Below are 11,945 nucleotides of genomic sequence, written 5' to 3' on the forward strand. Positions count from 1 at the left end.
CATTGTGTTTCAATGCATGCTCGCAACATATAGTAATCAGAGCCTATTGACTATTAACGCTTGTAAGTTGTTAATCTGACCTAATAGAGACGTCATACTATTCAACTAGATTCTTCTAAGGAAACTTGGATCATTTTAAGCCCTGCAATACCTTCAACTGAGCAGCTGTTTTTTTTTTGTGTCATGGGCCTTTCATGAATTTAGGGTAAAGTTAAAATTGGAATCTCACGCATGACTCTCTGGCGTACATAGAGCGCCGGCGCTCGAGAAGAAAAATACCACGCCGGAGAGAAATTTTACAGCTCTTTTCCAGATTGAGTAGCCTCCAGGGGTCCACACACATGGAGTAACGAGGAAGGCAATGCTGTTAAATCACCTTAAACCATTCGCTTCCCTTCGCCAGAGCGAGGTGAAATCATGTGATGCCGCACTCACGTCACAGCGATTGCAGCGCCCACGCCTCCAGTGGCGAGCCTCGCGCAAAGCTTTGACGTCACGGCGTTTGCTGTGGGAACCTTAAAGTGGAATCACCACTCAACATTCTGTTTTCTTTTTTTTTTGTGCGTCTTTTCGCTTACCAAGCCTTTTCTCGCGAAGCGTGGTAGTTTGGTTATCGTGGAAGAGTAATTTACTAATAGAACATTTTCTTTAATTTCCTTTTAACGCATGTGCGAATCTGCCAAATATTGAGACTTGAAAGCAACACAGTTGAGGAAACTCGCATAGGATATTCCTAAAGCTCACAAATGTATCCGCTAAGGATGATTACAGGTTAACTGCGGTCATGCTGAATGCACCACGCACCCTTCCTTATCAAGCAATTTCGGGCTTGAAAGTCGTATCGCTCAACTCGAACGCCATTGCAAGTTAATAAACCTGGTGGTGAAAGGAACATGTCCATGTATTCAGTAGACAAGCACATTGCGAACCACAAAGAAAAGAAAGAAGTGAATATACCAAAGGGAATGAAGTGAATATACGACGATTGTTAAATGTGAGGGAGTCGCCAATCTACCCGAAGCTGAAGTTTCCGTGCTACATATGTAAAAAAAAAACATTACTACGGCATTTAAGTAAAGATTGCAGCGCTTCAGTAAAAGGCGAAAGTGCTTGCTTCAAGGCCGCACGGGTATACGTGAACCTGATAGAAGAAGAAGCCTTGCCCAGCGCTTGGTTTATCTCTGTGTCTCGATATACCTTGGTCGTGGAGGAGTCAGCCTGGAGAGAAGACTTCTCAGAACGGGGACGTTCGCGCCTCTTGCGATTCGTGGAAATGTTTTCCCTCTTGTGCGATGAGTATGCTTGAAGCCCGAAAGTCTACACTCTATATATAGAATACGTTTTTGTTTCTGAGCAATATTTAGTTGCACTGAACTTGGGGTCGACAAACACCTCTGTCGTTTTATCGTTGCCGAAGAACCACAATATACTTACGCATAAATGTAGCTTTGAAGGACAGGGTCAAACTTTCTAACCAAGCAAGTGTGAACTACTTTTTTTTACGCGCCGAGAGGACCCTTGAGAAAATAAATTGAAGCAGTTAAAATCCCTGCTATGCGCACATATACCAAAGCAATGACAACCCTCCTGACAATCCTCCTGATGACGAATGATAGTTCAACCCTCTTAACTTTTAATGATTCATTGTTAGATAGATCTATCAATCAACCGATATATTGCCAGACTGGATAACTGACTTGACTGCGTATATTGACCGAATGACGTCATCAAGTGAGCGACTACAAAATTGTTGTTAGAGAGGCCTTTTGGTTTTGTGACATTTTGATTAGAGACAGAAATTTATTTAATGTTCGAAATATAGCCCAGTATTCTAGCGAAAGCCTTTAACAACTCTAGTGGCAGCCGTTCATGCTATCTGCTTGCACACTGCCGGAAAAACGAACAGAGAAATATGCCTTGCCTGACGAAGCTCTGCTTATCGAAACAAAACCCTGCCCCATTTGATATGTGGGGTTCAACGTCCTAAAACCACCCTGTGATGATGAGAGACGCCGCAGTGGAGGGATGTGGAAATTTCGACCACCTGGGCTTCTTAAACGTGCACCCAAATCTGAACACACATGCCTACAGCATTTTTGCCTCCATGGAAAATGCAGCTGCCGCAGCCGGGACTTGATACGGCCGTGACCTGCGGGTCAGCAGCCGAGTACCTTAGCTAGTAGACAACCGCGGCAGCGCCAAAACCCTGCCCTATGAACTTGATTCAGGATCAGGGGATTATTTGATATCTACATTTATTTGAACCACTGGTATTAAATAATGTTTTCCACATCTGCAAAGAAGGAACGGCCTGAATACTGACAAGTGGCTCAATGGACCGTTATTAAAGAGCTCAATCATTAGCATTAATTATTAATACTGCTATATAGTTTGAGGGAACTGAGACTGCTGAATTGATCACTAACACTATTTCATTTTTAGTAACTGAGTCATGAAGGCTATGCGGTAGAATTCAAGCTGCGTTTTTTTTTTTATTTAGCCTTTGAGAGAAACCTTGCCGTATAGGTATACTGTCACACATTGATAACATTCAGTGGTTTCAGAAGCTCTTATAAGGTGCAAGAAAATAGCACACGTGACGCTTCTGTTGAGCTTATCGAAGTCATGTGACGACTAGACTTATTTGTTCAGAAACGCTTTGGTAACGCATCGACGCGGAAAGAATCGTTATAAGCTTTGTTTGCGCAATACCTGCCAAGCACCACTCGAATCTACCTGACATGAGCGCTTGCTTCTGTGCAAATGCTTGTATCAGAGCCTATTGACTTGACTGTATCAGCAGAACCTGCATTGTTCGCTCCTACACTGCAATATACTCCGTAAAGAGGTTCCTGGATTTCTAGAAACAACAAAAAAAGAAGGATATCCACGGAGTGAATGATGATGAGTGGAGCGAAGCTTCAGATGGCTTTACCGGTAAACGTGAATCATCCGTTGGCCGCGTCTGCCTGTCTGTCTGTCCGCATGTCCATCTGTCTGTATGTATGTCCACCCGTCCATCCGTCAATCAAGCGAACGCTCCAAGTACCACCATCTCGCATCTTTTCGTCATATATTCATCATATACAAGTACCGCCATCCATCGAACATTCCAAGGACTAAAACGAGAGGCGGCTACTACATACAGGAGACGCACGACTCACGCCTTAAGGAACTTCGCGCCTAAAGGGAAAGGAAAACGAACATAAGTCGTGTCTCAAATCCCGGCACCGAGAATGTACTGACCATTGTGGTGGGCGTAGGCAAGCGCACGGTTGGGGGGGGGGGAGGCAGCACCCCTTGCTAATTATGAGGGGGATGGCTCAAAGTCAGCTCGGAACATTGGTAAAATAGGGAAAGGGGGCGCTGTGACTCGGGGAGGGGGCCAAATCAGCAACATACATTGATATATTAGGAAAGGGGGCGCTGCGAGAAACCCTGCGCACGCCTATGATCGTGAGTACCCATTATACTTCCACACATATGCGCATTTACATACACGTATGCTTGCTAAGCGCTTGAAGCGAAGCACTGCGAAACCAAAAGTACGCCTCATCAAATGTGATAACTGACCGTCGGCGGCGTCAATACGAACGACGCGAAACGTCATCACAGGATGACGTCACCACATTACCTCATCACCACGTCACATATCGCCAAAATTTGTGAGCTCATTGGGGCGTCGCTATGAGGTCAAGTAAAGAAACATCACATAATCGCGTCATCGCTCGCTTGGTCAAAGTTGGGGCCAATCTCGGAGAAAGCGGTATAAGCTATACGAGGTGCGTAAAGCTTGCAAACCCTCCGATCTCGGAGGCCGTGCAAAACTGTGTTAGTTTCATGAAGCTTTATGAGTAGAGTAAGTAATCTACACACCTACGGAAACAAAAATAAGAAAGAAGAAAGCCTTTCGCTTTCGAGTCGTCTTAGGCGAATAGATGAAGGACCGTGCGAGTTACAGCGTCGAATAGCGTCTCGCATACTTTAGGCGATGATACGGTATATGTATGCTTGCACCGACAACACGTCACACGAGATACGTGAAACAGCAGGATCACGTGGTATGTTCAAGGGGTTTTAGATAAAGCTATCTACACCTCTCTTTCTCTCCAGGCGGTAACGAAGAAAACTATGTTCTATTGTTTCAGCCCTTGAAGCTCTTCCTTGTACTTGCAGCGGCAGTGCAGATCCAGAGCTTGTGGATGGATATTCTTATATGCCATTTTCCCGCGCGTTGAAACGGCCGGCTCGTCATGGTTTCGAAGGACGTCACATAAAAGGTATTTCATAAACGTGACACGTGACAATATCAGTGCCCCGGCAGTGGCTGTCGGAAGAACACGGTCGGAAGGGACGACAACGGGAGTGATGCTAAGGTTCGGTCGTAACGTCTGATGTAGACTTGTGCAAGAGCCGACAAAAAGGGATTGAAACTTTACGCTCTGTCCGGGAGCTCTCACCTGGGTCCAGAGAAACACAGACGCAGTAACGTTATGAAAGAAAATGACCACATTGAAATTTGCATAACTGCTTTACTGAAGCCAAGTTTGTAAAAAAACCATGTACAAAAGAAAACCGGAAACAGATGAACAAAGAACTGAGAAGCGTTCGTTGAACAACTTGGTTCACCTAACTTAACGTACAGAAAGTTACGTCCAAGCCATCCAGGGTATACTCTCAGCGGTTGGCCATAGCAACGTTGGCAGCCGCTTAGAGCCAGCCGCCGAGTCTGATCTTGGCCGGTATGTACGACTCGGTCAGAAAGTGCGGGCCGATCTCGCACAGGCTCTGAATCTCTGCCTTGCGCTGCGTCGAATCCAGCAGGAGGAGTTGCTTCTTCCAGTCGTCGCGAGCGTCGGCGTACGGCCGGGACAGCAGGTCCCTCAACTTGGACTTGTCTCCGTGGTTAAGCGGAGGGCAGTTCTGGAGCCGGAACCTCTCTATGTCCCTGGGGTGTACTCCGAGCCAGCGAATCATGGGCACGGCCAGGGAGTCCGTCTCGCTGGCCATCGCCAGGGAGCCGTACGCGTACACGCACAGTATCTCGATGCCGAACGGGTCGGCGTCCATCAGGGCGTACACGGGCAGCCGCAGCTCGACGTGGAGGCGTCGCACGAACTCGCGCGTGTTGACGTCCGGGAAGCCCTTGCCCGTGACGAGCACGCACCGACCCGCCGCGGTGTTCAGGAAGCCGTCGTCCAGGATCTTCTGGAAGCTGGCGTCCTTCTCGACGAGTAGGACGTAAGAGGCGGAGGACTTGAGCTCGCTGATGCAGCTCACGTCGGTCGGCATGAGCGTGGTCGCGACGGAGCCGTCCACCAGGTTCCCGCTCGGGTCGCGGAACCGGATGTAGCCGGCGAAGACGCCCTTCGAAGTGGCTACGATGTTGAGGCAACGGCGCGGCACCTGCGTGTAAGGAAAACGGGAATACTGTGAATCGGAAACAGAGAGGCCCGGGGAGAGAGCTCTTGGTGCCTCATCAAAAGCGAAAATTGACCGTCAGCGTGGCACTCCGCGTCGGTGGCTTCAACATCAGTGACGAAAAAACAACAAAAACGTCTGTGTTAACGTCACTGTGAGGTCTTATAACGTGACTTGACATAAGACGCTATCATATGACACCGTTCACAAATCGATTTCGATTGAGAAGTTCGCGCTCTGGTCGTGTTCGGCGAACACGTAAGAAACGCCATGAGTTTTTTTTTTTTTTTAAGCAGAAGAATCAGCCAGCCTTTTTGCAATCCTGCTTTTTGCAATCCAGCAGGGAGAGGAGAAGAGGGGGGGGGGACGCTCTAGAAGAGCGTGGGCAGAAATATATGTAAAGAATGGATATGCAGGTTTTGTAATATATACTGGACGGACAATCTCGGCAGCTAATGTAAAACATGTAAAAATAATTAAATAAAAGAAAAGAAAATAAAGTAACACCTTCGGGTTAAACCCATACTTCCTTGATTGAACGATCCAAAGTTTGCTCAGAAAACCTTCAATGAATTCGAACAAGTAATTTAGCGCTTTTCGCTCTCACGGTGGGCAGGGCCAGCGGCCCAGCATCTATTGTGATTGTCAAAGGGACCTGGGCGAGATTTTCTAGGTTGCTTTGATGTTGTTGTCGCGCATCTTTGTTCCACGCTATTAATTAGTGACGCGCTAAATCAGTTCACAATGAGTGAATGTGTGGCCTTTATTGAAGGAAAGGACGCTCCTGCTGTTATGAAGTGGGGAATGGTTCTATAATTTCCCGCGCTCAGCCTGAATGTCCCGGAAACCCTGATATGGGGATGCAGACAAAGCCCTGGAGCCGCTACACTAACCGAAGAGCAGAGGGATTGATTGATTGATTGATTGATATGTGGGGTTTAACGTCCCAAAACCACTATATGATTATGAGAGACGCCGTAGTGGAGGGCTCCGGAAATTTAGACCACCTGGGGTTCTTTAACGTGCACCCAAATCTGAGCACACGGGCCTACAACAGAAGAGCAGAGGGAGGCCAAGCTATCAGACCTAGGCCTGAAGAATGAGTGCAGAGTGGTTGAACAGGTGCGGGAGATGGCGGAGGCCCGCGGCTACCTGGAATACGGAGGCCGCCCTCCTTGCGCACTATGTGTTTCCTCAAATAAATGTTTATTCTCTCTCTCTTTCTCTCTCCCTTTCTCTCTAGGCGTTACGCCAGCATGCCATAGAATGCATGAGCTTGTTCGAAGAAGACGAGAAGCTACATTTTGATGTCGTAAACGGAAGCTTTAGTAAACGCCTGTCTTAAGTTCTCGAGTCAACTGTTCAGCTGGCCACATATTATATCGCGTAAGGGGGATAAAGGGTGAGGAACAGCTTCATCTCAAGCCTTCGCATGGGTCAGGCGATTTTTCCTACACCCCTCGAAAGTTCGCATTGAAAAATGAGTCTTGCAGAGCTCCATCGGGTCTATTGATTGATTGATTGATATGTGGGGTTTAACGTCTCAAAACCACTATATGATTATGAGAGACGCCGTAGTGGAGGGCTCCGGAAATTTAGACCACCTGGGGTTCTTTAACGTGCACCCAAATCTGAGCACACGGGCCTACAACATTTCCGCCTCCATCGGAAATGCAGCCGCCGCAGCCGGGATTCGAACGCGCGCCCTGCGGGTCAGCAGCCGAGTACCTTAGCCACTATAGACTCCATCGGGTCTATAGTTTTGCCACCATTCTCAATAAAGACGAAGTGAAGGTTGGAGTTTCGCATTTTGATTTCGCTCCGGAGCCTCTGCACATGAACGTCGTTGTGACCTATATAAAAGTATATTTCATTATTTCGTGTTTCTTATCTAAATGAAACTTCGTCAAAGGTATACTATCTTAAGCTTGTGACTCCCCTAAAATAAAATTTAATCAATGTATACTGACACATGATTACACTATAAGCAGACTCAGTTGAAGTCTATGACATTGTCCAAGGGAATGACTATATGATCTGAACGGGTGAAAAGCAGCTATTGCACTCTTTCCGTCTTACGTGCGTTGTCTTTTTTTTTTTTGGGGGGGGGGGGAGGCTTCTATACTGAAAAAGTTTCACTAACTTATATAAGCAATTTTCGGCCGATCCCCTTGACTGGGGATCGGCCATGTTAGAGGTCTCATCATCATCATCATCATCACTGAAACACAGAACGGCGTCAATCCTTTTGTAAAAGGACGACCCCCCCGCACCTTCCCCCGCGCCTCCCACCCCACTCTTTTCAGTACTCACGCATATGGTGATAGGCATAGGCAAACGTATGAGGGGGGGGGGGGGATGTGCCCCCATTCACATGCGAGGGGGCACAAATTCGGCCCTAAACATTTGCTCAGTAGGGAGGGGGGCACCGCGAGGGACCCTCGCCCCCCTGAGTGCATATCACTGGTGAAAGGCATAGTATCAAGTTTACATAGCTCTGACGTTCAGCCTCACAAAACCAGTTACGCAATCCTAAGGGAGATAATGTCAAGCTAATATCAGTTAAAAATAATGTAATATCGGTTAGTGTAATAGACAATGTAATATCAGTTAAAAATAGTAAACGCCGTTCTTACAATAGCATTCCGCGAGTGTAAGCATGACTAATGTATAGCCAGGTTACACTATATCAAACGCACAAGTGTGCGTCTGCTTCTTAGCTGCCTCCGTTTTTTCTTTCGCTGCCTTTAATGGTGTAAAAGACCTGAAATGTTGTAACACACGCAGCGAGGTAAATGACCAAGAGTGTCATGGGGCCACAATAAAGTACTATGGAGTTCTCAGTAAATGGTAAGAAAAAAAAAAGCCACTGACACCAACATTGAACAAACAACGCCCAATGTGCTATGATGCTTGAAAATAATTGAATTAACATTCAAATTATCGTAGACGACTAGTGACGCTGCGCAGTGCAATCTTTACGAAGTCTATTGAAGCGAATTTCGCAGCCGTGCAGGCCTAACATGAATGCCTTTTCTTGCACTAATTAAAGTGACTCGCCGATTTCATTCACAATTTTGAACAGCTATGCAGATTTTGAGCCAATTAATTCAAACATTTGTCTGACACACTTACCTGTAGCAGGCAGGCGATGTCTTCCACAATGGAGTCCACGGTGGCCTGGGAGCCGTACAGGGCTACGTCCTCGTAAAAAATCTGGCGCTTGGTGCTCTTCGTGTTGGTTAGCAGGAGGAAGTGGACCTTGGAGAGGACCTTGAGCATGAGCGCGAACTTTCGAATCGACGCGGCCGTACCGAAAGAGGTGACCGTCTTCGAGGGATTGTCCCTGCGGACGAGCCCTCGGTGCTGGCAGAACACGACGTTCTCCCAGTCGTGGCGGCGATCGTACACGAAGCACGGCGCCTCGTCCTTCGCGATCTTTTCTATCAGCGACAGGACGATCGCCTCGATCTTGAGGACGATGGAAATCCTGTCGGGAACGTTGGTGGCGGCCGGGGTGGGCGGCGGAAGCGGCCTAAATCGCGGAAACTGAAACATCTTCAGCCCCGGTGTTGCCTTCTTGCGGACGGCCAGACGTTGTGAGCAACAAACGTGTTAGGTAGCAGACGACACCGACGGTAAACCAAGTCAGCTTGATCAGCGTAAAGAAGTATTTTAAAATTAATCAGTGTAAAAAAAAGATGCATCTGCTACTTATTTCTAAGTTTGGCGAAACCACGCGAGCATAGTTACTTCTGCATTATGTAAAAGCCGAATGTCGTCTGCTCCTTTGGTTCGTGTGCGCTCCCATGCCAAGCGCGCGTTTGCGCTCGCGCGCCGTTAGTATACTCCACACTAAAGACAGAAAATGGAGGGGAGGTGGTAATGTTGCAAGAAAAATAAATATTTCCAACTGTAATCACTCTAAAGGCTCCCGTCAACCTACACGCTCAGCAGTGTGTGATCAAGCTCGTCTCAGGAATGGAATCCGGGGAATAATATCATTAGCCAACGTGCGGAGCGGGCGTATATATACAACGTACCACACATTCAGATACATCATTAAATATTACAGTGACCACGTATGTTTTACTTGTGTCATATATTTTACTTATATTATAGTGCTTATATCCTGTCAACAACAGCTCACTTCACCGGAAGCAGGGGCGTAGCCAGAGAGAGAGAGAGAAACAACATTTATTAAGAGTCCGGCGATAATAAATCGGGGCGGGCTTGAAACCCGGCCTAGGCTTCGGCCGCAAGCCCTTGGGCTCGGGCGGCTTCCTCGGCTCGCTGGACGGCCCATAGTTGTTCTAATGCGGAGCTGAGCAGAGCCGCCTCCCAGCGCGCCTTGCGGTTCGAGACTGCCTCCTCGTTTGTACTACTGACTGCGTTATTGAGACTCGAGTTTGTTTTTGTTTTGTTTTTTTCGGAGAGGGGTGGGTGGGGGGTGGGTTCAACGATACTTTATATATGTCACTGCGTGCGTTTGTGTGTGCGCGTGTATGTGTACGCAAGCAGCAAGTATGTGTGCGTGTATGTATACGCAAGCAGTAAAATTGAAAATTTTCGATGGTATGACCCCCCCCCCCCCCCCCCCACTCGGCTACGCTCATGACAGGAAGAAGTAGAATGTGCGTGGCCGCACGCTTGGTCCAACCAACCAAGTAAAATGGTGTGTGGTTGATATTACCGCCGCATCATTATTAATATCTGGGGTCTTACGTCCTAAAATCGCATAATTGTAGTGGCTCCAGAAAATTCGGCTATGTGGCGTTCTTTAAATGGAGTCACTGTTACATGAACGCACTGGGAAGAGCTGGGTCGCGCTTGTGAGGGCAGTGTCATCACTGCTGTGACGCTGGCGTGCACTGGGAACAACTGGAATAATCACTGGTGTCAGCTGGCACACACTGATGCCCGCACTGTTTGTGTCGGTGCCCCACGCTGCTGTCAGTACCATGCGCAGAGAAATCTTTCGGTATCTTTCGGTATGGAATGTTTGATTGCGATGTGCTTGTAGAACGCTATACAACATATCTAAAACGTGCGTCACAATTTTTAGTTTGGGATAGAGGACGAGATACGTACTAGTTTCACGATGTACGCGATATATGAATTTACTGTCGATTTGAATGCTGTCCATTATCAATTACCGGACATTGCCAACGCTGAACGACTTGCTTTTTAGGGCACGGTTATCTTTCTTTTTTCTTCTAATTTCTGCAGCGTCAATAACGACATCTTGTGGAGCACGTAGCAGCAATGCGTGTACGTTAAATTTTGTACATGCCCCACACCCATATCAGTCTCACGTCCGCGATGTGCACAGTACACGGGCCTCTTCCACAGAAATGCGACAGCAGCGGTTGGTATCGAACCCGCAACCTTCGGGAGCACCCACTCGCCCACCTTAAACGACACCTATCGCATCAGGCTAAACAAATGAGAAAGTTCGGCACACCGCTCCATCCGATCAATGGCAATAGGCCGGTGGTACGTTCTGCGAAAAGAGCGGGCAACCGCTGAGATCATTCACGTTTCGATCATGTAGTCGGTCTCGACGTACACAATTGACTGCGAGAATCATCCTTCGAAGTTTGACGCCTATTATCCCGGGAGCTCCGCTAACACCATAGCCTGGATGTCGTGCAAAACAGCCTTTGCTTGCGGGACCTTTTCTTGAACCCGAAAGTCGTAAGAACTCCTTACCTAAGTGGAAGAAATGTCCATGATGCCAACACGGGCAAGGTGAGCACATCGCCTCTCATTGTCGAACGGGATGTAACCTTCTCGAACGAGTCCACGGTCACCGGTGACAAAATTCATGAGTGCAGAAAACAGGCGCGCGTTACAGCGAGCGCATACTCCAGCATCCAGCGTTCTTGCGTGCCGGCGCGGGTAATCAGACGTGTAACCGAACACCCGTATTTACGGATATGATGTGAGCTTGATAACGTCTAGACCGGCTGAGGCCAGTACAGATGACCTCTGGCAGAACGAACTTGACCTTTTCTACATTTTATTGCTATCGTACTGTTTCCAGGTCATTAGGTCAGTGCTGTGTGCATTTGTTAATCAGCTTTTAAAAGCTAATCAAATAGAATAGTTTCACAGCTTATACATCAGTTTACAGCTTATACATCAAACAATGCTGTGCCGTTATAAATTAAGGTTAACATTCTGGAAAGTTAAAAATGACATCATAACACTAACGAGAGCCGAAACTGCAACGAGCCATTTGTTCAAACGTCACTGATTTCTGTGACTGCGCCTCTTGCGTGCTTGCACTATACGTAAAATATACATTATTGTTAAGGCATAGCCGCGCCACATCACTAATAATCTAGCATCCATGCTTTCGAGTTCTTTGATGCCGTTAAGTTTCACGCTTGACGTCATCCTGTGCGCCACCCATTCTGAAATAGCGAAGTTCAGCGGTAAAACGTGAAGTACTGGAGCAAGTTGGCAACACAACCAAAACAACGCGGCGGCCGCGTAGTGCGAGCCTTGCTTCGCTTGGG

General features: G+C 47.5%; 2 protein-coding genes across 2 annotated transcripts in view; both read right to left on the reverse strand.

Annotated features, from left to right (window-relative positions):
- HPS4 (Hermansky-Pudlak syndrome 4 protein) overlaps positions 1-11,447 on the reverse strand; it is a 63,040-nt gene extending 51,593 nt beyond the window's left edge. Inside the window, exon 1 of the mRNA XM_037427781.2 lies at positions 11,134-11,447. Coding sequence (XP_037283678.2) covers positions 11,134-11,182 — 49 coding nt within the window. The 5' untranslated portion in view covers positions 11,183-11,447. The remainder of the gene's footprint in view (positions 1-11,133) is intronic.
- On the reverse strand, positions 4,513-9,319 carry mei-W68 (meiotic W68). The gene is made up of 2 exons (XM_037427820.2): positions 8,557-9,319; positions 4,513-5,406 (listed from the first exon to the last, which is right to left on the reverse strand). Exons 1-2 carry the CDS (start codon positions 8,977-8,979, stop codon positions 4,711-4,713), a joined length of 1,119 nt encoding a protein of 372 aa, XP_037283717.2. The 5' UTR covers positions 8,980-9,319; the 3' UTR covers positions 4,513-4,710.
- Positions 11,448-11,945: the final 498 nt, after the last annotated feature.

This window comes from Rhipicephalus microplus, chromosome 3 (genome assembly GCF_043290135.1).
Source record: "Rhipicephalus microplus isolate Deutch F79 chromosome 3, USDA_Rmic, whole genome shotgun sequence".
Lineage (NCBI taxonomy): Eukaryota > Metazoa > Arthropoda > Arachnida > Ixodida > Ixodidae > Rhipicephalus > Rhipicephalus microplus.